The following is a 27,803-nucleotide window of genomic DNA, read 5'->3' as shown; positions in this document are numbered from 1 at the left end:
GGGATGGTTCCAGAACATCCCTAGCAGCCGATGTCGATCGCTGGATATCCGAGGTAGAGATAGCATCGATCGAGAAGACGCCGGGGACGATTTCGCTGGCGAAGAGCAAGATTGAGATGCGGTCGGCGCTCCCGAACCCGAAGATGCTATTTAAAGGCGATCGCCGCTATGGCGCTATCCTTGATCGTGCAGTACACTCGCCTTGTGCTGAAGCCGGAGTTCTATTTAAAAATTCAAATTTATTCTGATAATCAATAAAAAAAACTTTCATGAAATCGAAAAAAAATTCACTTCTATGATTACTAATTTTTTTTATAATCGATAAAAATTTCGATAAAATGAAAATTCCAAAATTAATGAATTATAAATCCGAAATATCTGAAATATTAAAAAAAAACAACTACACAAAGGATTTGGAATTATTAGTCAATTGGAAAAATATAGTAACTTAATATTCTTGTTTGGTTCTGCAAGAATACAACATAACGTCCAGGCTAGTTTAAATATAAGAGAACGGCTAATTTAATGCTAAGCAGCCTCGAGTTATACACGACAGTGAATATTAATTAAGATAATCGTAGGATAATCTCTGAATAAAGCATTAATTAAGATAATACCCTGTTTTTTGTTTCCTCGCTGTATCAGTTGTTGAACTCGGTCTTGCTCTTCAGGTGCTGCTTGAATTCCATGATGTCGCCCTCCCACCTGGTGGCAGCTTGATTCTCGCAGACCCAGATCTCCTTGGCCACCTGGTTGATCAATCTGAAATCGTGACTCACCAGAACCAGACCCCCGTCCCACTCGTTCAGAGCCTCCGCTAGCGAATCGATGGTCTCGATATCCAGGTGGTTCGTGGGTTCGTCAAGGAGCAGCAGATGCGGTAGCCTCCAGGCCAGCCAGGCAAAGATCACCCTGCTCCTCTGACCATCTGATAAGTTTTTCATGGGCATCACTTGCGCTTTTCCAGACAGTCCAAACCTCCCTATCGCGGCCCTCATCTTCTCTTCCTCATTGCCTGGGTATCCTTCATCATGTACTGGAGCGCCGGCATATCTAGATCGAGTTTTTCAGCCAGATGCTGATGAAATTGTGCGATCCTGAGATGATTGTGCCGTCGCACCATTCCATCTAACGGAGTGATATCCCCAGTCATTAGCTTTAGCAATGTGCTCTTGCCAGCACCATTAGGCCCTACCAGAGCAATCCTTGAATCTATATGAACCCCAAAATCAAGGTTCTTGTAGATGAGGGGGGGTGTCCGGAGAGTAGCCGAAAGTCACGCCGACAAACTGTAGAACAGGTGGGGGGAGTTTGCCGACATCCGTGAAGCGAAAGACCAACACTTTGTCCCTCACCACTTTCTGTGAGTCCACCGCGCTCCATCTTAGCAAGGGTTTTCTCCTTGCTCTGAGCTTGGCGAGCCAGCTTTGCAGAACCATGTCCAAAACGAGCTATGTACTCTTTCATCGATGAAATCTGATCCTGTTCCCATTTGTACTGCTTCATCTGATTTTCTTCCAGCTCGGAGCGAGTTTGGACATACTGATCGTAGTTACCAGTGTACATCTTAAGCTTCTTGCTCTGCATGTGTATGATGTTGGTGCAGACTCCATTAAGAAATCCTGAGAATGCGACACCACAACTAGGATTCGATCAAACTTCTTTAGATTCTTCTAACCAAACACATGCTTCCAGGTCTGCAGAGGAAAACAAGAACAAACAAAACCTATTCATGTAGCAGTCAACATAAACTATATATATAAATTGTGGTTGGAAAAAGGAAGAAAAAAAACATAAAATAAATATGTAAGAATGAGAATTATATTTGACGGTTTTGAACAAAGCAGTCCTCATTCAAGTTTGTTAAACAAACTGTTTTCTTCAGCATAATTAACTAAAAATTTTATATTACATGTATTTATGAATGTTGGTTTAAACATAAAATCAAGATATAGAGATTCAGAACTTCACAGAAATGCATGATTAAGACCATGTTTTGTAACACCCCGTAAATTCATTCTAGACTTTATAAATGTTTTAAAATAGGGTTTTAATATTTATAAATGCTTAGAATAATTTTAGAAATTTTATAGAATTTTTCTAGAATTTTTAGGAATTTTTCCAAAAGAAATTGGAAAATGGGTAAAAAGATGCATGGCCGAGATTCAAACCCGAAACCTCCAAGCAGATGTAAGCCTTAAGCAAATTGTGCTAACCAAGTGCCCCAGCAAGGGTGTGCTTGAAGGGATAGGAGGCGAATTATTATTATATGAGGTAAAAGGCGGAAATACCCCTTAGTATAAATAGGATAAGTTAAAGAAAGGGGTTATTTTCTCTAACCTAATCCCTCTCCTCCACTTGCCGCCGCCCTCTCCTGGACGAAAATACCAAGGAAGCTAGGTTTTTGGTGGTAGTCGGCCACGGGATAGGGAGATCCGAGAGATTTCGGTAGATTCGGACTCACCCAAGCGAGGAGAACGCGAAGATATCTTCCGTTTCGAGAGATACCGAGTTTAACACAACCCTTAGAAGAGTTTCTTGGTTGTAAGTAAGAAGAAACCAAAGTAAGTACTACTCACCTGCAGTAAGAGTAGTTTCGAAATAGATTTCTCGGTTTTAGAATTTATTTACCATGTTCTTGTGGTTAAGATGTAGTAGAAATCTTTATTTCAAGTATAAGCATGAAAATTTCAGTTTTAAGCAATGAAATTTATTTCATATGATCAAAAGCATGTTTTTTCACTATATATGATCATGTTGTCAAAGTATAAGCAAGATACAAGGCCAAGGCCTTCCAAGAACCTCTAATTCAAGAATGTAGAGGTTTAGGCATGCTAAGTGTTTGAGAAAATGCCTAAGACAATTTCAAAGATAGTTTTTCAAGTATTTTACTTTAGCGGCATGTACCGGGCCAAGGCCCAAGGGATGGGCTCCAATATGCCCCTAGACCAAGGTCTAGTACGGGATGGGCTCCAAGATGCCCCTAGACCAAGGTCTAGTAACCTATTAGTTTTGGGATTAGCTACCCCGGGACTTCTAGGAAGCGCGCTAAAATATGGTACATTGCCAAGGGCCCAAGATGAGATATTATTTTCAAATGCTATAGTAATAGCAAAGTTTTCAAAATATTTTATTTAGAAAAGAATTTCAAATTTAAGAAAGATCATTGGTTGCAAACTATGAAGCATAGCATGTGTAAGTTAAAAGTGCATTATTTCAATAGCATAAATGTTTTCAAGAATCATCTATGCATTATTCGAGTTTTGTGAGTTAGAAGTACTTACTAAGCTATCCGCTTATAAATTGCATTTTCCTCTTACTGCAGACAAAGGCAAAGGAAAGCTAAACTAAGGAGGACAGCAAGGATGATGTGTGTGTGGTGTGTAGCTGGACTATGGAAGAGATCTTTGGGGACATGCTGGAAATGTTTAGAGATTTTATGCATTTCAGTTATGCATTAGATTCTTATATCATGTTATGTTTCTGCTATGTTAGAATTTGTTAGAAAACTCAATGTTGATCTTCATGCTATTAGAACTCAATTATATTTTATTACGCTCTAGCGTGTGGTTATATAAGTATGGATTAGTGAGTAGAATGAATACATGCATGTGGTTCCATGTTTTAGATATTAAGGATTTTGTTAGAATTCTTATTTTATAAGTAAAGTATAGCAAGTAACCCCGCTTTTAGAGAGAGACAGAAGGGCGATCGTTACAAAAATAATAATAATTATATAAATTATTACAACACATGCATGGTTAGAAAATGATAAGTAAAAGATTAAATCCTGCGGCGGTAGAGGAATTTGGAAATCAGGAGAACACCCACCCTTTTCGGCTGCTTCAATATCGATCGTTCAACGATTATTTCATGCAAATCTACGGCAAAATAAATTCAAAAAATAAAAAGGAGTTAATTGCGATCTTTAATCACGTCGTGTCTGAAGATTTCCCATCGTGATCGTTCACCGGCGGGGACGCTGCCACGTCGCCGGCGCTGCCACTCGGCGACCTCTGATTTTGGAGGACTCGACCGTCCGCCGCAAACAAGTCGATGGCCCGCGCCGCCCGCTCTAGCACCGGTGGCATCCTCCCCGCAGCGGACTCGTCGACGAAGCCGCCGCCGAGATCCGCCGTGAACCTCTGCCTCGCAGCGTCGACCATCGCCTCCGGAGCGTCCAGCGAGCACAGGAAGCTCCGGTACCGGTCTCCGAACGCCTCGAGGGACGCGTCAGTCGCAGCCGTGCGCTCACCGCCGGCCGCCGCTTTCGCCTCGACTACCGCCTCTATCGCCGCCACGAAATCGTCGTATGCACGCCGCGCTTCCTCCACCGCTTTTTCCATGAAAAAAGATCGCAGTGATCGCAACTCCTAAATTGGGATTTTATATATCTTTAATCTTCTCGATCGAAAATAAGTCAAGAAAAAAATTAAGAAAATGGAAAAAAATAATGATTCATAATTTTCGGATAAACTTGTGCATGCAATTTGTAAGGCAATTTAACGAAGAAATGAATGGCGATTAATTAAATGTTGAATAAAATAGGGTAGAAAAATAAATAGCATTTTGCCGTTTTTAGAAGTTAATATTGCTTCTAACAAGTATTAATTTTAGTTTTCTTTCCTCTTCTCTATTAGGTTTGCAATTTTATTTTATTTTAATCATCAAGAATTGCTTTAAAAAATATCAATTCAATGTCCCATTCAATATATATATATATATATATATATATATATATATATATATATATATATATATATATATATATATATATAAGTAACACTTATTTTCATTCATTAAAAAAAATTATATATGATGAAAATTTTAGAAGAGTACTGCATCCTATTTTTATTTAAAAATACTCTTATTTATAATAATTTTAATTAACATGAAAATAATTTTTAAAAGACAAAAAAATAGGCAGACCAATTTTTTAATATTTTTTCTAAAATTTATGATAATAAATATAAGATAAGCTCTTTTAATTTTTGTCCATATATATATATATATAACGTAAATGAAAATTAGTGAATTAGTGTTTTGTAAGGTTGTATATATGTGCAATTTATATATAAACAATTTACTAATTCTAACGTATAATCTTACTGATTAATTACTTTCTATTTTAAATATCTTTCATTAAACTCGTATTTCAGAATTTTAAGGAGACTTTGAATGATTCTCATCCATTCTATTTTGAGAATTGATGCAAAATAGAGCTTAACGTATTAAATTTTATGAAGATATTATTATTAATCATAAAATTTTCAAATGATTTTTGTAAGGAAGCTAGATTTAAAAAATTTCTAGTCAAGATGAAGATGAAGAGTTTGAATTCATATATTATATTTTATCTAGGAGTTTGAATTCGTATAATAATATTATTAAAGGAGGTTTATTCTTATTTCCAAAAAATATATATTATGTTCCAAAAAAACATTTCTATTTTTTTAGATTTTAGATTTTCAGAAAAATAGACATCCAAAATCGGAAGTCTTGAGAAAAGAAACACTAGAAAATATTTATTGATAAATAATTTCAAAACTCTAACTCTTAAAAGACTAAAATAACCTTCAAAAGATAAATAAAGAACTTAACTTTCGCACCCAAAAAAGCTTTAAATGCCATTTTTCGATATAAAACCGAGCTATTACGGGTTAAACTCCATAACAAATGTAGTAGATCTTTAAATGAGTTTCGATTTGATATATTATATATAGATCTCGTGACTCAATCCGAATAAAAGTTATGATTTCTTAAAATTTTATTATTTTGCATCACATACCAATGATACCATGCTAGTTCGAGTCCAACATGGTAACAAAAAGAATCAACCGAGCTTGGCACAATCATGCCTATTCTTAGATGTCAATAGAGATGTGGTAATTAAAAGGGTTGTCATACTCCTCTACACTTCACTCAAGCTCTTCTACTAATAGTATAAGAATCACTAATATATAAGGTTTAACCTCATCCTTCTACCTTTAACCCAAATAGAACATAACCTCACGTCTAGCTAGCCTGAGCCTATTATGGTAATAAAATGAATCAACCAAGCTAGGCACAGTTAGTCCATTCTAAGCATTAATGGCAAAGTCAGAAAATTTATAACCTCCGGGTTAATCCCAATCTGATTAAAAGTCCCTGGGCTATTTTCCTTTCTCACATCTATTTTTAATTTTTTCTACAGTAAATTTAAATGATAATTCTTCTTTAAATCCATTGGGCCCCCGGGCTAAAGCCAGAGTACAAAGATGCTTAACTCCATCCTTGATTCTAAGATATCAACATAGATGGGATAGTCAAAAGGGTTATCATACTCCTATATACTTCACTAGAAGCTCTCCTACCAACTGTAAATATGATTAGATCTGATAGTAACAATTTTTTTCACCCATGTATAAGATTTAACCTCATCCCTTCTACCCTAAATAGAATAACCTCATCCCTTCTACCCTATAACCAACCGAACGAATAAAAGATCGTTCCCATCTAACATTTGGTTTATATATGTTAAAATTATGTAAAAATTGAGTTCCTCTTATTCGTCAAGATATACTCAAGTGACCATATTGTCGAACTAAACTAGACAATTCTATCAATCTAATGTGTGATTGATTGTTAATTGATAATCTCTCCAATGTTACATTCCTTCGTGAAATAATGAAAAGAATAACTCGAACAATCCACTCATGTCAATTCACCTCTTTAATTTTCGTTCCTTCCAAGTAAACAGGTCCATGCAAGAGATCATCCGTGCCGGACAATATGGGTACAAATTGAACGGTCAGGATCAACCCATTGATTCGTTAGATTAAACCCTGCGGCTGTGAAGGAATTCGCGAAGCATGAGGATACCCTTGGTATCATGCAATCTACAGTCTGAAGATTTTCCATCGTGGTCGTTAACCAGCGGGAAGACCGCCACGTCGCCGGCGACGCTGCTCGGTGACCTCTGATTATAGAGGACGCGGCCGTCCTTCGTGAATAAGTCAATGGTCGGAGGCGCCCGCTCAAACACCGGCGGCATCCTCCCAACGGCAGACTCGTCGACGAAGCCGCCGATCTCCGCCGTGAACCTCTGCTTCGAGGCGTCGACCGTAGCCTCCGGGGCGTCCAGCGCGCACAGGAAGCTCCGGTACTGGTCCCGGAGCGCCTCGAGGGCAGCTTCAGTCGCGGCCGTGCGCTCGCCGCAAGCCGCCGCGTTCGCCTCCACCACCGCTGCCATCGCCACCACGAAGCCGTCGTACGCGCGCTGCGCTTCCTCCGCCGCTTTTTCCATGGCAAAAGACCGCAGCTATAATAATTCCTAAACTGATAGTCTTTATATATCTTCTCGAACCAAACAAAATCAAGAAAAAATAACGGAAAAAAATGGAAATCCGTAATATTCGGCTAAACTTGCGGACTTTTTAACGAAAAAAAGAATGGAAATTAATTAAATTTTAAATAAAATAAGAAATAGCATTTTCCTATTTTTAGAAGTTAATATTACAAAAATACCCTTCTAACTAGTTATTAGTTTAAAATTTTCTTCCTCTCTTCTATTAGGTTTGCAAATTTATTTTATTTTAATCATCAAAAATTGTTTTAAAAAAATATTAATGCAATGTCATATATATATATATATATATAGCAAAAATAAAAGAATAACACTTATTTTCATTCATTAAAAAATTTATGTTGAAAATATTAATTAAAAGGGTATTCTTATTTTCATCTAATTTTTTATTAAAAAAATACTCTTGTTTATAATAAATTTAATTAAAATTAATAAAAAATAATAATTTAAAAAGGAAAAAAATAGGGTACAACGTTTTTTAAATACTTCTTTTCAATTTATGATAATAAAAAATAAGATCAGTTCTTTTTAATTTTCATCCATATACGCATACAAATGCATATATGAAAAATAGTATATATATAGTGTATGTGTAATTTATTAAAAAAATAATTTTACTGATCAATCACTCTCTATTTTAAATATCTTTCATTAAACTCGTATTACAGAATTTTAATGAGACTTTGAATGATTCTCATCCATTCTATTTTTTGGAAATTGATGCGAATTAGAACTTAATGTATTAAATTTTATGAAGATTTTATTAATCATAAATTTTTCGAATGATTTTTTTTGTAAGAAAGCTAGATTTAAAAAATTTGTAGTCAAGACAGAAAGTTTAAATAAAATATTTCTAATTTTTTTTATCTAATAGCAGAATCGCTCATGTATATATAATGTTTAACCTCATCCTTTTACCCTTCCATAAATAGAACATAGCCTATCAATAACAAAATGGATCAACCAAGCTAGGCACAATCGTGCCCATTCCGAGATATTTACTAAGATGTGGTGGTCGAAAGGGCTACCATACTCCTCTACACTTAACTCCATGCTCTCCTACTAATTTCAAATATGACTATACAATTAATAATTGTTTGATCTAATAGTATAAGAATTACATCTAACAATTATATATGCACGCACACGCTTTCGCAACGTCCAATCTCGAAGCAAGAGTTTGATTGTCTTTGTTGGGATTACAATCAAAATTTTATATCAAAAATATATAAAACAGATCATTAATTTATAAGTTGAAAAATATTTTCATTCGTATAGATAAAATTCAAAAATAAAATTATGAGAATTTAAATTCAAAATGGATAATATCATATCTATAATTATAGAGATATGTTAATTTTATTAATTTTAATAAGCTCAATATATGTTGATTCTATCGATTTTAATAAATTTAAAAATATATGTTATTCCTTAAGAAAAAATGAATAATGTAAAATTGAAAGATATGAGATAAAACTACTAAGACTAGACTTTGATAAAGGAATAGTGGAGCGTTATGAATCAAATAAAATCTTAAAAAGGAAGGAACGTGCCACGAAGTCAAAGGTGACCAGCCACTAAAGATTCCCGTTGGATTCCCAAAAGGAGGTCCGGAAGCGCTGGTCCAAAAGGCAAAGCTTGGTCAGTCCTCCGGTACACCAAATCTCCTTCGATTTCCTCAAATCTTGCAACTGGCCTTTGTCTCTCCCTCTTTATTCTCCAATAATAAGATTTTGTTTTATATAAATGTTCGGACTTTGTCCACATAATCTTAAAATTATATATAATTTAAAATGAATTATATGTAATTTAAAATGAACTATAAAATTTTTATCTCGCTCCCCCTCTATTTTTGTCTTCTTGTTCCCATGGCGTTTAGTCCAATCAAGAGCATGTCTGCTCGGACACCAATTGCAATATATATCAGTGCGCACTAAAAAGGGTGAATAGCGCTCGTTGTTCGCTTACTTTGTCAAATAAACTAGCAGTGAATATTAAACACAACATAGGGGACTTACAAATTTTACTTGGTTACTAACCTCCTAGGGTTAGTGTGTCTAAGGCCTATGTACGGGAATGTTGGGTTCAAAAGGATGTTTGTATCTCCAAAATGGTATGATATTGTCCACTTTGGGCCTAAGCCCTCATGACTTTGCTCTTGGGCTCTCCCCAAAAGGTCTCATTCCAATGGAGATACTTTCCATCCCTTTAACCCAATGATCTTTTCCATGTGCTTTAGATGTGGGACTATGTTTGCACCCTTGCAACCCAACAATCACCCCCTCAAACAAAGAACCACATGCCCCCCCTGAATTCTCGACCCACCAGGACTTTTTCACCTAGCCGCAACTAGGACTTTTTGCCCTCGGTCCACCCGACCTACTAGGATTCAGACACGGGAGCACCCACTTCCTTTGTTTAAGGTTCAAAGCACATGGTTAGATCTGGATCATGGCTCATCCGGCGGTTAGTCCGGTGAAGAGCGGTCTCGCTCTGATACCACTTGTTGGGTTCAAAAGGATGTTTGTATCTCCACAATGGTATGATATTGTCCACTTTGGGCCTAAGCCCTCATGACTTTGCTCTTGGGCTCTCCCCAAAAGGTCTCATTCCAATGGAGATACTTTTCATCCCTTTAACTCAATGATCTTTTCCATGTGCTTTAGATGTGGGACTATGTTTGCACCCTTACAATCCAACAAGGAAGACACCCGTCTATTAATCGTCTTCTTTCTGAAATTTTTCTAGATGTGGAGAAACCCGTCTTACAATCTAAAATATAATAGAAATGAATTACAAGACAATAAGACTTAATATAAACAAACCACCCGTGTAGCCGCTCTAGAAGTCCTTAAGCGTAGCACACCCTTCCTGGAGCTTCTCCGGTTAAGTAGGACGTCGTTCACGTTCAACAGCACCGCAGGACGATAGCATTGTGGAGAATTAGGGTTATCCTTTGTGTTGCACGTTGAGACCCTTATAAAGACACTTTCAAGCGCTCCTAACCGTTCTGATCCGATTCCATCAATTTTTATCAGGGTTAATTCGCCCTTATCTGAGCATCTGGACCAACCAGGGGTGCTTGGACCCATTTGGGCGCCTGGAGTAACATCTGGGCACTCGGATCCATTCAACTCAGGTTTGGCCTGAGTTGACTCCGGACTTGGTTCGACTGCTTTTGTTTGCTCCTCTTATGCTTCCTCAGTCTTGCTTCCAACTCTTGCTTCCTACAAGCTCAGCATACAATCAATAAGCAACCTAAGTATACCTGTAGTTTGTCTGACCTACTAGGCTTACCTAAGTCTTACCCTGTAGGTGTAACCTACTATGCTTACCCATGTCTAACTTCTAGTTAGGACTAGTCACTCAGTAGACTTCCTATCTGCCAAACATCCGGTTACTCTTGACCTTCTTGGACTTCTCTTTTTCTAACTTCCAGTTAGAACGTCCTTGCCCAGCTTCACTCATCAGGATTTCCTTGCCTAGCTTCACTCACCAAGTCTTCCTTGCATAAACTACAACTAGGACTTCCTTTGCCTAACCTCCAGCTAGGACTTCTCCTAATTAGTCTCCAACTAGGACTTCTCCTTGCCCGATCAAATAGACTAGGACTTCTTTGTTTGGTCTAATAGACTAGGATTTTTTATCCGGTCTAATTGACTAGGACTTCTTTGCCTGATCCAACAGACTAGGATTTCTTGTCCGGTCTAACTGACTAGGACTTTTTGCTAGTCTTCTAGTCAACTTTGACTTGACTAAACTTCACTCACATTCAAATATTAGGTAATGTTTGGATCAACTCTTGGTCAAACTGATCAAACCTAAGTATATTGTTAAACATCGAAACTCTGAAGGTAGACTCGTGCTCCCTACACCAACAATGAGCACTCTTAGATATCTCACGTCTCAATCTCTCCTCCTTTTGCACACATTAAGCAATAAGGTTATTTAATATCCACTATTCCTTTTGCGATTATAAGATATCTTAAAAAGTGTGAATTGTGCAGGGAGAGACATCATGATAAAATACACTAACATACTCTCAAACATTTCGAGTTTTAGTGCATTTAATTTTATAGCAAGATGAGACATTTCCATAATGTACTTCCTTATACTTCTCTTACCATTATACGACATTGAGACACATTGAGATAAGCTAGTTATAAGCAGTCTATGACAAATCACTTATTGTTCACATGAGCATATGGAGACTTATTCATAGCTGTATTGATTTATGTTGATGATATGATAATCATAAGAAATTATCCTAATGCCATAAGGACTCTTGAAAACTTTCTCTATTAGCACTTTCGAATAAAAGACCTTCCAAAATTAAAATACTTTTGGGAATAGAAGTCATTACATCGAAATAAGGAATTTCTATATTACAACAAAAGTATAAATTAGATCTACTTGATGAGATGGGTCTTCATAGACCTCCTTTAATCAGTTGTTCTATGGAACATAATTTTAAACTCACACCAACAGATGGAGAAATCCTTAAAGATCCTTTACGATATAAAAGATTTGTTGAAAAACTTATTTGCTCAACAATATTTGTTCAGATATCACTTATTCAGTGCATCTTCTTAGTTAGTTCATGCATCATCCACACAAACTGCATCTTGATGCAGCTATTTGAGTTCTAAGATATTTAAAGGGACACTTGGACAAGGTATTTTTTTAATAAAAAATGATCTTAATTTAATTGGTTATTGTGATGTTGACTAGAAGTCATAATACTACAAGGCAATTGATGTTTGGATATTATGTTTTTCTTGTCTCTTCTCTTATTTTTGAAAGACAGAACAAACAACCGTTTCTCGTTCTTCTACAAAGGTAGGGTATAGAATGATGATAGCAATTATACATGAGTTAACTTGGTTGAGATAACCTTTACAAGACTTACAAATTAATAATTTGGGTCATGCCAAATTGCATTATGATAAGAAATCGACACTATATATTGCAGTAAATCCTATCTTCCATGAGTGAACAAACATATATGAAATGGATTGTAATGTGATTTGGGAATGAATCTGATCAGATTAAATTTCTACTACATTTACACAATCAAATGCTCAAACTAATGATATATTCACTAAACAATTCAAAAAGTCACTCTTTCAATCTCATTTACGGAAGTTGATTATTCCAAATATTCATTGATGCAAAACGTGATTTCTGTCACGCTACCGAGCAGCCCCTAGGTGGGAGGGCATCGCCACGAATCTCAACCCCTAGGATTATGGTCCCTAGGCAACATATAAGCTAAGTTTCTTTTCTCTTCTATCTAAAAGGAATAAGATGATTTTCTCTATAATCGCGGAAGATCTAACTCATGTTTCTCATACCTAAATATTCAAGTACACTTTCGATTTGGTACAATTTAACAAGAATTGTTAAGCTACTTTTTGATGGAAAATTAGCCTAATGAGCTCTGAACTCCGAACACAAAGATTATGCATCGAGATCTTATCTCACTAGTTTCATATGAGAGAAGATGACTTCGATTCTGATGGATTGATAAATATCTATATCAAACTGAATTAAACTATCAACCCTAATTAAAAATATTCACAAATATGACGAATCATAGAGCATTAAAAATGACCAATATGGTTGATTTATAAAATAATAGAAAGTTATTCAATCATTTAGCTTTAAGACAAACTATACGATGATAAAATAAGAATTATCTTAAGAGTAATGATTCATAGCATGAAGAATGCTAACATGAATGCAACATGACACTCACAACTACATGCAGTGGGTCCTACTGACATGCAGTGGGATCCACTGGCAATGTAAGTGTCATGCTGCATTCATGTTGGTATTTTTCATGTTATGAATCATTCTTAATGACTGACCAATAATGAGCAAGTGGATTGTATATTTAGTGGATAAAATATCATATGAATAGATATATGAGCTACTTGCACAATGAAAATAATTTGAGAGTACAACCTTTGATAATAATGGAGAGAATGAATTAATAAAAGAAGACGGTGAATAGATATAGAGAAAAGATGGTCTTACTCATAAAACTTTATTATTATTTTTATATGTATTTCAACTACTCTTCATTACTTAATGATGTTTATCTCAATGATTAACTTAGTCAATCTACCTTACATACATTGATATATTTAAACTTGTAAGTTTGTAAGTGCATGTGCTAAAATAATATTTAATGGAGCAAATTGACATGAAAGTTAGTTTTTTAAAAGTTGCATTATGTCATTGTTTAATTTTTAAAATAGAAAATTAATGTTATTATTTAATTTTTAATAATAAAAAAAATAAGACCAGATTTTAATAATCTCAATGATAATAGTATTAATATAATGTACATTTACAAATTTATAATACTTTGTGCACTGAAATATATGCATAAAATTCTCCATATTCCATTAAAATTATATAAACTCCACTCGATCAATTATTTTGTTTTGAAAAAAATGGATAATTAATTGAACTTGAATGCCAGTTTTTAGTAACTTCAAGGTCAATAATTGAGTAAATTAGTTGTATATTAAGTGGATTAAATATCATATGGTAGATATAAATGACCAAGTTGCATAATGGAAAATGACAAGAACCCTTCATTAACTCGACTATAGTTCAAGTTATTTATGAGTACAACCTTTGATGAGCTGTGCAATAATTGATTCTTATTCAAGTTATCTAATTTTTTTCCACCATAATTTAATTATTTGTGAGTACAATTTTGATTAGATGTTCATGTGCAATAGTTGACTCTTATTGATCGATGTTTATCTAGTTTTTTTTTTCAAGAATTAATAAAAAAATGACTCTGAATTTAGTAAATAAAATAGAAATAGATAAAGACAAAAGATTGTTTTACTCGTAGAATTTTCTTGATATTTTTTTAAAAAAATGAGTTTTGATATGTGAACATTCATAATATCATCGTTCAGCTCAAAACAAATGCAAATGTTTATTTTTCAAATAATAAAATTAATGATATAGTTCTAATTGTTTGGAGTCTATATATATTCATTAGGGCATATGTCATTGTATATCTAAGATAATGTTCCCTAGGCAACATATAAGCTAAGTTTCTTTTCTCTTCTATCTAAAGGGAATAAGATGATTTTCTCTATATATAATCGCGGAAGATCTAACTCATACGTAAAGATTCAAGTACACTTTCGATCGTGATTTGGTACAATTTAACATGAATTGTTAAGCTACTTTTTGATGGAAAATTAGCCTAATGAACTTTGAACTCCGAACACAAAGATTATGCATCGAGATCTTATCTCACTAGTTTCATATGAGAGTTAGAAGATGACTTTGATTCTGATGGATTGATAGACATCTATATCAAACTGAATTAAACTATCATCCCTAATTAAAAATATTCACGAATATGACGAATCATATAGAGCATTAAAAATGACCAATATGGTTGATTTATAAAATAATAGAAAGTTATTCAATCATTTAGCTTTAAGACAAACTATACGACGATAAAATAAGAATTATCTTAATGATCAATAATTGAGCAAGTGGATTGTATATTAAGTGGATAAAACATCTTATGAATAGATATATAATTAAGCTAGTTGTACAATGAAAAATGACAAGAACTCTTCATTAACATGAGTATAGTACAAGTCAATTTTAATTTAAGTCATCTCCATTTTACCTCATTAATTATTTGAGAGTACAACCTAACCTTTGATAATAATGGAGAGAATGAATTAATATAAGAAGATGGTGAATAGATATAGAGAAAAGATTGTCTTACTATAACTTTATTATTATTCTTAACGTGCATTTCAACTACTCTTCATTAATTATTGATGCTTATCTCAATGATTAACTTAGTCAATCTACCTTACATACATTGATATATTTAAACTTGTAAGTTTGTAAGTACATGTGCTAAACTAATATTTAATGGAGCAAATTGACATGAAAATTATTTTTTTAAAGTTGCATTATGTCATTGTTTAATTTTTAAAATAGAAAATTAATGTTATTATTTAATTTTCAATAATAAAAAAATAAAACCAGATTTTAATAATCTCAATGACATAATGCAAATGTATATTTTTAAATGGGAAATTAATGTCATTGTTCTAATTGTTTGAAGCCTATATATATAGTCGTTAGAGCACTAACATTTTCTCCATGAAAAACAAACATCACACTCCACAACTTGTGAGCCCTTTCCTCTTCCTTTTACCAACAATGGCAATGGTCTTAGATTTCTTTGTCTCAAAATTCATGACAGCCACAGCAAACATGATGGAGGCAGAGATCTTTAAGGTGCTTGGTGTCGACAAGGAGATCAAAGCCCTTCAAGAAAGGTTGGGAACAATCAATGATTATCTTCAACAAGCAGAGCAAAAGAGACATAGAAATGATGAAGTTGACATATGGGTGCGGAAGTTAAAGGACGTTATGTATGATGCTGATGATGTTATTGATCTCTGTATGATTGAAGGGGGGAAGTTATTGAAAGCTCAAGCTTTATCAGGTTCATCAACTGTAAGCATCCCTTTCAGCTATCTATTTTCATGCTTTCAGTGCCTTAAATATCGACATGATATTGCCAACCAAATTATAGCATTGAATAGTAAGTTGGAAGATCTAAAAAAAGATACTGTCATAAAGAATAACTTGGATCGCGCAACCAAAGAACCAGTTGGATGTGTTAATAAAGCGAACACACATGAGACATCTCCTATACAAGTTGAAGGAGAAGTCGTAGGAACACAAATAGAAATTGCTATTGAGAGACTAATTGATAGAATAGTCAAGAATGATCCAAAGAAGTGTCGTGTTTTTGGAGTTGTGGGAGCAGGGGGAATAGGAAAGAGCACTCTAGCACGCAAAATATTCATGGATGAACGGATCAAAAATAATTTTCCAAATACAAAATGGTTGTATGTTTCTCAAAATTATATGGAGTCTGATTTACTAAAACAGTTAATTAGGTCTGAGGAAGGAAGTGAAACCAAAAGAGAAAACCTTGAAGGAAAAAGTAAAGCAGAATTAGAAAATAAACTTGTGTCTGTTCTCACACAGAATACTTTCATTGTGCTAGATAATGTATGGAATTCATCGGTGTGGGTAAATTTCTTGAGAATACCTATAATGCAAAGTGCAGCAACTTGTACAGTCTTAGTTACCTCTAGAATGGAAGAGGAAGTAATGCTAATGAAGCCTACATATATCCACTCGGTTGAAAAAATGGATGAAAAAAGTGGTTGGAGTTTACTTAAACATTGGGCATTTGATGGTGAATCGGATGAAGATGAGATAACAAGTTTTGAAGAAATAGGAATTAAACTTGTCAATAAATGTGATGGTTTGCCACTTGCGATTAAAGCTATTGGTGGCGTTCTATACCAAAAAAACAAAGCAAAATGGGAGGAAATTCTTGAAAGTGATGCATGGAACATGGATAAGATTAAGGAAGAACTAAGGCCTTTATATTTGAGCTACGAAGACTTACCATCTAGTTTAAAACAATGTTTTCTCTATTGCTCTTTATACCCTCAAAAGAACATGTATTCTAAGGAGATTGTTCAGTTTTGGGTTGCTGAAGGTCTTATTATGGATGAACAAAATAACTTGAGGAGGGATCTTCCAACTGAAAAAGAAAAAACAATGGAAGATATCGGGGAGGAGATTTACAGAGAGCTACTTTGTAGGAATCTCTTGGAAGTTAATGTAAATATGGATTTGTCCAAGGATTTCTTCTCTATGCATGATCACTTTCGGTCTCTCGGTGCACATTTAATGAGAGAGGAAGGAATTTTATATAGACATGGTAGAGAATTCAAAGTAGATGATAATGTGAAAATTCGGCGGCTGTCAATCTCTTGTATGGGGCCTCAGCTAGTGTTACCAGCTCAAATTCTAAGACAAGCTTGTTTGAGAACTCTAATTCTCATGGACTCACCTAAAACCAATATGATCGAAGACAGTGCACTGCAAGCATTACCGTGTTTGCGAGTTCTGGATCTCTCAAAAACATCAATTGAGAAGATTCCAGATTGCATTGGAGATCTACTGCATTTAAGATATCTAGATCTCGATGGAACAAATATACATGAGATTCCAACATCTATTGGGAATCTTGTAAACCTTCAGAGTCTGGATATCTCAGAGTGTAAGTTCTTGGAAAGACTTCCAGTGTCCATCACTAAGTTGCATAATCTAAGATGGCTTGACATGAGAGAGTGTCCACTGCTCACTCATGTGCCCAAGGGAATTGGGAAACTAGAAAAATTCTATAACCTTCAGGGAATTGTGGTTGGGCAGAATGACTCAGCCTCTGAAGAAGGTTGTGATTTAGAAGAGCTGAAAAATCTCTCCATGTTGAGAATCTTATGCATTGTGAGGCTTGAAAGGGCAGAAGGAGGAGCCTCTGCACTTGCAAACAAGCCTTTTCTTAAGCATCTTACACTGGCATGGATGCAACCAGATGAGGAGGAGGAGGAAGATCCTAATGGTGGAGACGAAGATGCTAAAGCTGATGAAGAAGCAAATGGCGATGGCAAGGAAGATGAAGATGTAAACAATGACATGGGTGATGGAAAGGATGATGGCTCTGGACAACGAAATGAAACTGAGGAGGCAGAAGATACAAGCACTGGGTCAGAAGATGAAAATGAGGAGACTGAGAATGAAGAAAAGGTATGGAGTGAGGAGCAAATCAGTAAAGCCGAGAGGATATGCAATGAAATGGCTCAGCCTTCATCAACCTTGGTCCACCTTCTCTTCCATACGTACCCTGGCCGACAGTTCCCGAGTTGGATGTCATCCTCTTCCTTGGCCGAATATTTTCCAAACTTAACATATTTGTCGCTTCTTCATTTGCCATGTTGCACGGAGCTCCCACCCTTGGGCACATTGCCTCAGCTGAAGTACCTCAATATTGTAATGGCATGGGCCATAACAGCCATTGGGTCTCAATTTCTCGGATCGAGAAGCTCTGCATTTCCCAAACTCCAAGTGCTCCAATTTGAAGGCATGCCCGCGTGGGAGGAGTGGACGTTCAATGGAACACCTCTTGCAATGAAGTTGTTTCCGAGTCTCAGGGAGTGTAGTATTATTGACTGCCCAAAGCTAAGAGCTCTTCCTGATGGCCTCCACCGAGTCGCCAACCTCAACGAACTGTTCTTGGAACTAACATATGAGCTAGGTGAGATCGACAACCTCACCTTGGCTGACAGGCTTGCCGTCTCCTATGTCAGAGGGTTGAAGAAGATATCCAACATCCAGTCATTAAGATTTCTTTGGGTGGATAACTGCCCCAACTTACAGTGCGTGGAGAATCTCGGCATGCTGCAGCATTTGACGGTGATATGTTCAGAGAAAATAGAGCAGCTTCCGCAGTGGCTGCCGGGCTTGATCGAGCAGCATAACAACACAGCAAGCACTCACAGAAGTTTGAGGAAGCTTGAGATGCAATGCAATCTGCAACTGTTGAAGAAATGTCTCGAGGGCAACGAGAATTGGGACATCATCAAGCAAATTCCTAATGTCAAAGTCCAAACATATTCCGGCCAAGAGTACATGCGATACACCAAGGATCCCTACAACTATGATGCAAAGATTCCTTCTAATTGAGTAAGGCAAGAAGCCCGGTTCAAGGCATTCCCGTGTCACTCAGGCGCCCCGGAGTACTAAAAGAACCCTATCCCCTGTCACAGGATATCTTTTTACGGATCTCTCCCCAACAACGAATAACCGCTAACTATCCCTCATAGGAATTTAACTACGCATTAGGAAACCCCTCGGAACTCGCCTGGTTCAAGGCATTCCCCGTGTTACGAAGCGCCCCGGTGTACGGCCTAATGATCTTCCAATTCATAATAAATCCCTACCCTCATGGATTCACACACACATAATTTATCATCAAGCACAAGCACAAATCCACAAAGCAATAGACAGTTATATCATAGAAAATGGTAGATTAATCAAATCCAAATACAATCATCCATTACATCTGATTTATCCTACATCCTAGAATCTAGGGAATCTACTCCGTAGCGTGGAGTTTACAAACCAAAGGAAGGGAAGAGTACATCTCAATCACAAGATAAAACAAAGAAATGCAGAAATAAGACTTATCTTCCTCCTTGGACTGCAATCTCGGCGTAGATGGGATGAGGATGGACTGGAGCAGTCGGATCGGTGGATGGATCATCGAATCTCGCTCCGAAACAGGCGTCGATGGCTCTAAAACAGCTCCAGTGGCTCTCCAAGGTCTCCCCCCCTTTCCTAGGTCTCAATAAGGACCTATTTATAGTGCAGGTCAAGTATGCAGCACGCCCCCGTGCACACGGCCGTGCCTGGGAGGCACGGCCCCGTGTGGGCGTCGGGCACAGGAAGAGGCACGGCCGTGCTTTGGGGGCACGGCCAAAGGCAGTCAAGCCTCTGTTCTGGGGCACGGCCGTGCCTCTGAGGCACGGTCCAGAGTTGACTCTTCGCTGTTTGAAGGCACGGCCGTGCCTGTGAGGCACGGCCAAAGCCTGTCTTCTCTTCATATGCTGGACACGGCCATGTGTTTGAGACACGGCCAGCTGCTTGGACCCTTCTGTTTTGGCACACGGCCGTGCCTGGTAGGCACGGCCAAAGAAAGACTAGGAGCAGCAAGAGCCCCAGACCCTAGGATCAACTCAAAAGCCGAAGGTGCTGAAGCCGACGCCGCGGGTGCTGGCTCAAGAGCCGAGTTACCCTAAGGATGCTTTCCTTAGCCCGAGTAGTTAGTAGTATAATTAGAACCCAGCCTCGAAAGGCCCTAAAAAAAGAAATGTAAACGTGCCTAAACTAAAAAGCCTCAGGTGCGTACTCAGAAGCCGACGAAGCCTAAGGTGCTGACTCAGAAGCCGAAGCCCTTTTCTACTCAAGAGCAACAGTCTTTACTTTAGCACCAGGAGCACTCTAGAGCATCAACCCTAGCAACTACAGCATTTTCCCTATCCGACTCACCTGCATGAGTACTCCTAGACTCGAGAGCAGCAACAGAAGCAACACTAGACTCCGCAACAGTAGCAACACTAGGAACTACTCTAACTGCCGAGTACCTAGCCCCGGAAGCATTATTAGCTACGGAACAACTTTGATAGCCCTCTCTATAGGATTCTACTTTTGTAGCTATTGTTGAAGCGTCACCGGATTCTTCGACTTTCTCTCTTTTTCAAGGAGCAGCCCTATATTATTCTACTTGAGGTCCCAAAGGAGTATACTTTATCTCCTTTTGCATCAGTAGAGTCTTATCCTTTATCTACTGTAGCGTCTGATTCTACTTTTTGATCCCCTACTTGATCTATTTTAGCAACTATCAAGCCCCGACTTTCGCGCCTTTTTTGCCGCCCCGACTTTATCTACTCTTTTGCAGTACCGAATTTAGCAACAAATGCAGGAAGGGATTTATCTACTTTAGGAGGAGCAACTTCCCCATCGCCAACTGATTCTTAAGTTAGAGGTTAAAAAGCCCCTCTAATTGAGATACTTTTTTCAAGTAGCAGCTGATTATCCTTTTGCAACTGTTGAAGCTGCCCCAGAGTCTTCTACTTTAGTAGCAACTGCAGTAGCACCAAGAGTGGGAACTGCCCCATCGCGAAGGTAGTTTCCTTTAGCCCCAACTAAGGAAGCCCCAACTGCAACAGCTACTTTATCGCCAACTGCAGGAGCAGAAGATTCGACTTTAGCCCCATGATTCTACTTTATCTGCCCCAACTGAGTCTCCTTTAGGAGCTTTTGCCGCACCTAATTTCTCTCCTTTTAAAGGAGCGGCTGCGTCACCTAATTTAGGAACCCTACCAGAGGATTCTACAGTGGGAACAACTTCTGAAGAATTTATAAAGTTAGGCCTTATTCTGAAGAATTTATAAAGTTAGGCCTGATTCAGAAGTGAGTGGTTTCTCAAAAGCCTTTATCCCCAGAGTCTTCTACTGAAGCTGCCCCAGGGTATTCTACTGAAGCAGGAACGGAGTCTTCTACTTTAGTACCAACTTCCCCATCCCGAACTTACCTAGCCTGAAGGTAGTTTAGCAACTCAAGGAAGGAACTGCACCAGCTGCCCTATATTCTTCCTACTTTAGGACCAACTTCCCCAGCCGCCCCTGATTCTGAAGTGATAGGTTCAAGAGAAGCCTTTACTTTAGCGACTTTTGAAGCAGCAACGGAGGCTTCTCCTTTTTTCAACTAAGTAAGGAACGGCTACTTTATCATCATCCCGAGCATCCCTACCTTTTGCATCCCCAACTGTGTCTTCGACTTTCGGACCTATTTTTTTTTCAGCAACTGCCCCTCAAGTTTAATTCTACTGCACCAGCCTCAACTGAGGAATCTACTTTAGGAACTCCTCCAACAGCCCTAGCGCCAGGAACTTCGGGAGCAGCAGTCTTTAGCAACAGGAGCAGCAGGAGCATCAGCTGCCCTAGGAACAGGAACTGCAGTAGCGGGAGCCCTAGAAGCCCCAACTTTAGCAGCACCAGAAGATTCTTAAGTGCTAGGTTCAAAGGCAGCCGATTACTAACTATGGGAACTCAGCATCCCTGGACTTACTAACAGCAGGATCGACTTTCGCCCCAGCTGCAGGATCTCCTTTAGCCCCAACTGCACCAGCTACTTTATCCCCAAAAGCCGTATCGACTTTTGCACCCCAAAAATCTAGTAAAGGAGATAAATAGCCCCAAGAAGATAAATAGCCCCAAGAAGATAAATAGCCCCTTTGGCCCCCCATAATATTAAGTTAAGTTCTAATCAGCCTGTATATAATATAAGATAAGTACCTCGGCTACGCCTCTTTGAGTCGAAAATAGACCCTTTGGCTAAGGAGATAAATAGCCCCAAAGGCGTAGACTAACTGTATATAATATAAGATAAGTACCTCTGCCACAACTTACTATATTTTTGGGGCATATAAATAGCCTTTGGGTCTATTTTCGACTCACAAAGAGGCATAGCAGAGGTATTTCTATTTTAGTAAGATGGTTTATTCTACTTAGTCGTAAATAGCCCCAAAGGCTATTTCTTCTACTCAGCATAGCTGAGGTCTTTATATTATATACAGGCAGATTAGTCTACGCCTTTGGGGCTATTTATCTTCTCGGGGCTATTTATCTCCTTAGCCAAAGGGGCTATTTACGACTAAGTAGACTAACTGTATATAATATAAGATAAGTACCTCTGCTACGCAGATGCATATAAATAGCCTTTGGGGCTATTTACGACTAAGTAGACTAATCCGCCTTACTATGATATAAGTACCTCTGCTATGCAGAGCAGATAAATAGCCTTTGGGGCTATTTACGACTAACTAAAATAAATATAAATTCTGCCCCAGCATCCCTTGGGGATTCTACTTTTTTATCTGCCCCAACTGCTACAGCTACTTTATCAGAATCTACTTTATCATCATCCCGAGCATCCCTACCTTTTGAAGCACCGGAGGAGTCTCCTTTCTCTACTTTAGCCGTACCAACTGCAGTGTGAACTACTGAAGCATCAGGAACAACTTTAGGAACAACAGAGTCTTTTCTTACTTTAGGAGCAACTGTACCAGCCGCCCCAAAGGAAGGAGCCCTAGCAACAGGAACTTCAGTAGGAGCATCATCCCTAGCAACAGGAACTTTTCAAGCCCTAAAAGCAGGATCTAGTTTAGCCGCAACTGCAGGATCGACTTTAGCTGCTGACTCAAAAGCCTAAGGTGCGGAATCCGAAACCTCTGCCTCAAGAGCCGAAGCCCTATGCAGTACGTACTTTCTCTACTTGGAAAGCCGCAAAGGAGTCTACTTTAGGACCTACTTTTGCATCAGTGTAGGATGATACTGAAGCTGCAACAGAGGATTTAGGAACTATTTCTAACAGCAGGAGCAGCCCTAGCAGTAGCCTCCCCAACAGCCCCAGCTTCCCTAGTGGATTCTCCTTTAGGAGTTGTACCATCCCGAACTTCCCTAGTATTACGTAAATGGGCTAGTCTTCTATGAGGACCAACTGCCCCATCCGCAACAGGCGAAGCCCTAACTGAGTCTGAAGTAAGTGAGTCTACTTTAGGAGCAACTTCCCCAGCCCAGAATTTCTCTATTTTTATAGCTGGAGCGGATTCCTCTATTTTTTTAGCTACAGATGCAGGAGCGGATTCCTCTACTTTTTTAGCTACAGATGCCATACTATTATAAGTTCAAATTTATCTCCTTTAGCAGCCCCGACTTGATCTACTTTAGCATCAGGGGAGTCTCCTTGATCTACTTTAGCCCCAACTGAGTCTTCTACTGAATCTGCCCCATAGGCTTCTACTGAAGCTGCCCCAGAGGCTTCTCTCCTTGAGGAACAACTGTACCAGCTTCCCTAGGTTCTACTTTGTCACCTGCACCAGCAACAACTGATTCTTAAGTTAGAGGTGCAAAAGCCCCTCTCTAATGGATATACTTTTTCAAGCAGCAGCATCCCTAGACGACTCACCACCAGGAGCGGCCCTAGTATACTCAGACTCGAGAGCAGCCCTACTTTATTTACTAGTAAGGAGCACCAATGTACTCACTAACAGCAGCTCTATTGCCAGCTCCAAAGGCATAGTCTGAAGTGTCATCTCGAGTGACAGCTCCAAAGGCAATAATGGAGGAACTCAAATCAGGATCCCTAGGCTTAAAAGAAAAGGCCGGATCGACTTTCTCAACTAAGGAAGCACCGGAAGCTACTTCCCTAGCTACAGTTTTCAATAGCGGGAGCCCTAGCTACTTTAGCCCTACCAGATTTCTCGACTTTAGCCCTAGCCACAAGGTAGTCTACTTTATCCCTACCGCTCCGTGGGTTTGAAAGCCGCAAAAGCCGTATCTCCTTTATCCGCAACTTTTGAAGCCCCACCTTAGTCTGAAGTGAGTGGTTCAAAAGCAACGACTTTCTCTCCTGAGGCTGAAGCCCTAACTGATTCTTCTACTTTACCGAATTTATCCACAAATGCAGGAGGGGATTGATCTCAAGCCCCGAATTTGGTTCGACTTTGCCTTAGGAGTTGCTTACCAAAATGAGAGTCTGAGTCTGTTTTTGATGTTTCAAAAACGGATTGAAATGACAAGTATATAGTGATCATTGAAGTAATACTAGCTTCGCTTAATGACTTCGCCTCGCTACTTCTCCTTCAAATCCTTCAAAGTCGAAGTGCGTGACAGATTCGTTTTTTATGGTTAGCGTTATTATAGTATGGCGCTGTGTGTATTCATATAGTTTAGGCTAAAAACACGGTTCGACCTATGCACTTTCCCTAAGCCGACCCAGAACCTAAGCAGACACAGACAAGAAAATAGCCACGCCCCACATAGCCGGCATAGACGCAGACCCGTACCCTATTAGTCCCAACTAGCAGCACCAGCAACTCCCACGCCCTAGCAAGCCCCAATAGCTCCAGTAACAACAGTACCAGCTACAGAAGTAACCACTTGAAAAACAGCTTCAAAAGAAAACAACCTTAAGGAAGGCATGAAGTGCTTGGTCCACTTGCTACTTAGCTTCTTAGTAGTTCCCACATTACTAGCTCTAACAACGGTAGTAGTACTAGCAGCTACACTAGACACACTAGCCATAAACGTCGTACTCCTCATTCTGATTCATCTAGTTCCCATTTTAGTTGCTACTTTTTTGGTTTTAGCTTCAGCTTCGGAAGCCTCAGCTTACGCTTATGGTGGTGATTAGAGACTTAGTAGTTATCTTGTACCAGTCAATAGGATTTCCCCTCGCGGTAAACAAGAGTTGTAGTCTTTCCTTCGTGAAGTACCACTCTAGGATAGATCTATTGTCAGTTTAGTGAGAACCCCAGTCGGTTTGGAGCTGAGGGCCTTAAGTGATCCTTGCGTTAGTTAGGTTTAAGCCTAGGAGCCTCCATAGCTACAGTAACTGGATCAGCAGCAACACTGGTACCCTGTTAAAGAGCCCCCGGCGACTAAAACAGCTTCAAGTGTGTGGTCTATGTCCTTCTTAGTTCTAGCGGCGTTACTAGCTGCTATAGGGGTCAGGGTACTAGCTCTTATACTTATAATAATACTAGCCGCCACACTAGTTGTTGTCCGTCGTGCCCTACTAGTCGTTTTCATTCTGATTTTGATAGTAGCTTTTATAGTTCCTACTTTAGTTCCCGCTGCAGCTTCAGAAGCTGAAGCTTCTTACGCTTATGGTGGGTATGAGTAGTTATATTTATTTAGTACCTGTCCATATGTCTTCCCCTCGCGGTAGATAGTAGTTTAGTTCACTCCTTCGTGAAGTACCACTCTAGGATAGTTGTATTGTCAGTTATGTTGATGGCCCAGGCGGCCAAGGTAAGTTTGGGGTTTTGTGCGTGGAAACTATTAAAATTGGCCTAGCTTTTCTTGTCTGCCTTTCAGGACCTGGGCAAGAGTACACCCCTGACCTGTACAAGGAAAACCTGTGACGTAGCATAAGTTAAGTGTATTTAGGGTGCTTGACTCAGTAGCCGCACCAGTAGCAACAACAGTACAAGCCGGAACTAAAGGAGCCCCCTTGGGAGCCGTAGCCGCGTCATTCTATAATAGCCCTACTAGTAGCAACACCAGCTTCACTAGCGGTAGCTGCCGTAGCCTCCATAGCCGCAGTCAGTTCAGTAGCAGCCGTGGCACCAACATCATTAGGAAGAGTAGCTTCAATAGTATCCCTATTAGCATTGGTCAGAGTAGTATTCCCTTTTTTGTTGCAAAAGCCTAAGGAGCTCCTCCTTTTGAAGTCTTATTTGCAGTAGTTTTGAGTTTTAGGTCTAATGATTCTGGGGTGAGTATGTGTTCATTACCTTTTCTGTATTCTTCCTGATGACATTGCTCGCAACGAGTTGCTCGCAACTCTTATGTTAAGTGTTAAGTGTGGTCATTTTTGCATAGTCCTTTCCTTGAGTTCGGAACCCCCGGAGGGGGGCGAGGGGGGAGTGGAAGTTCTTAATTGAGTCGTTAGGTTTTCGTTAATGGCGCACGTACGAATCCCTAGTGGTAGGCTCAAACTTAGTTTTCGCGCGTGTTTGCCTATAGAATAATGAGTTTTTGAGTTCTGGCTTCGTCCCAATTTGTGAGTTCGGTAAATTTGTCCCTTCATTGTACCTATGGAGTTTAACCCCTAGGCCCTACTCCTTTAACCTCACCAAAGGGTAGTTGCAACCGAAGGAACGGTTTTCCTCTGTCCAGTGGCACCAGTAGTACCTTTTTTGCGAGTGCCGTATTTGAGTAAGTTTTTTTCAAGAGGCACTTTTGAAGCCCGATTTGAAGTTAGAAGTGCCGGGTCTAATTCTTCTGCCGGGTCTAATTCTTCTGATGGAAGTGTTTCCTTAGTTCCTTAGTTATTCCTGTATTCATTCCTTTGCTCGCGAGTTGCTCGCAAAAGAGAAGGTGTGACGCGTTAGGGTATTCTGTATGTTTGCCTGTGCGAGTATTAGAGTAGCCTTAGGAACTTCAACAGCCCTAGTAACTGCACCAGCCGGATCCGAGGCCCCAGCACCCCTAGGAGCAGTGCCTGAAGTGTGAGCTTTTTCCAAAGGCGTCAACACTAGGAACTCTAGCGGCTGCATCCCTTTATAAAAGCCGGATCTACTTTATTTTATCTCCAAAAGCTGCCTCGACTTTGTCCCTAACTTTTGCAACAGCAGTAGGATTATTTTCTACAGTGGGAAGAACTGTCCCATCCCTAGCTGCCCCATCGCTACCTTTTTAAAGCTGCAACTGCAACAGCGACTTTAGGAGCAACTTCTGGATCGACATCTCTATGAGAAGCAGTATTGACTTTTCTCTCTAACTGCGGGATCTACTTTTGCGGCCCGGAAATACTTTTTTTAAACTAAGGAAGCCCTGTGGGCAACTGTCCCATCCCTACCGTATTTATGGGGAAGCCCTACCTCTGGTTCAAGAGCCCCGACTTGATGTACAAATTTATCAACAAATGCGGGAGTCAATTTCGTTTTTTCAATCCCCGAATTTGCCTTATTTTTGCTTAGGAATTCCTTAGCGAAGGAATTGACTACTTTTGCCTCAGAATTTGATGTTCAAAAACAGATTCAAATGAGTAGTATATAGTGATGATTGAAGTGTTTCTCGCTTCGCTTAAGGAATTAATCTCGCCTTCGCCTTCAAAGTAGAAGTGCGTGACTAACCGGAAATGAAACCCCTCCGAGTAGTCTTATCTGGGCTCCGGCCCCCCTCTGATTAGTCTTATATAGGCCAACAATTTTAATGGCCTAAAATAAATATAAGTTCGCTATCTTGAAAATTTGCTTTTCTTGAAAATTCTCTTTCTTCTGATATCTTGAAAATTTAGATCAACTTTTTTGAACTTCGGGGCTCGCCCCTAAGGGAAAATCACATTTAGGCGAAAGGGTTTCGTAACTTTTGTACAACTTCGGGACCCAACCCTTAAGGGAAATATAGGTTAGGCGAAAAGGTGTTTTCACCCGTCTGCCCTTTCCCTAAGCCGA

At 38.8% G+C, this 27,803-nt stretch overlaps 3 protein-coding genes and 1 pseudogene across 3 annotated transcripts; 1 reads left to right on the top strand and 3 right to left on the bottom strand.

Annotated features, from left to right (window-relative positions):
• Positions 1-430: 430 nt before the first annotated feature.
• On the bottom strand, positions 431-1,670 carry LOC141841492 (ABC transporter F family member 1-like; annotated as a pseudogene).
• A 2,262-nt stretch (positions 1,671-3,932) lies between these two features.
• Positions 3,933-4,346, bottom strand: LOC141841493 (mediator of RNA polymerase II transcription subunit 32-like). The gene has a single exon (XM_074729666.1). It carries the CDS (start codon positions 4,344-4,346, stop codon positions 3,933-3,935), a length of 414 nt encoding a protein of 137 aa, XP_074585767.1.
• A 2,471-nt stretch (positions 4,347-6,817) lies between these two features.
• On the bottom strand, positions 6,818-7,285 carry LOC141840836 (mediator of RNA polymerase II transcription subunit 32-like). The gene has a single exon (XM_074728913.1). The coding sequence runs from the start codon at positions 7,283-7,285 to the stop codon at positions 6,818-6,820; it is 468 nt and encodes a 155-aa protein (XP_074585014.1).
• An 8,283-nt stretch (positions 7,286-15,568) lies between these two features.
• LOC141842036 (putative disease resistance RPP13-like protein 1) lies at positions 15,569-18,961 on the top strand. Its single transcript, XM_074730252.1, has 2 exons — positions 15,569-15,858; positions 16,630-18,961. The coding sequence occupies exons 1-2, from the start codon at positions 15,569-15,571 to the stop codon at positions 18,959-18,961; spliced, it is 2,622 nt and encodes an 873-aa protein (XP_074586353.1).
• The last annotated feature ends 8,842 nt before the right edge of the window (positions 18,962-27,803 follow it).

Source organism: Curcuma longa, chromosome 11 (genome assembly GCF_044706935.1).
Source record: "Curcuma longa cultivar G26 ecotype Majalengka, Jawa Barat chromosome 11, ITB_CL_G26_1.1, whole genome shotgun sequence".
Classification (NCBI taxonomy): Eukaryota; Viridiplantae; Streptophyta; class Magnoliopsida; order Zingiberales; family Zingiberaceae; genus Curcuma; species Curcuma longa.
Note: the sequence above shows the minus strand (reverse complement) of the source record. Positions and strands in the feature narration are given on the sequence as shown.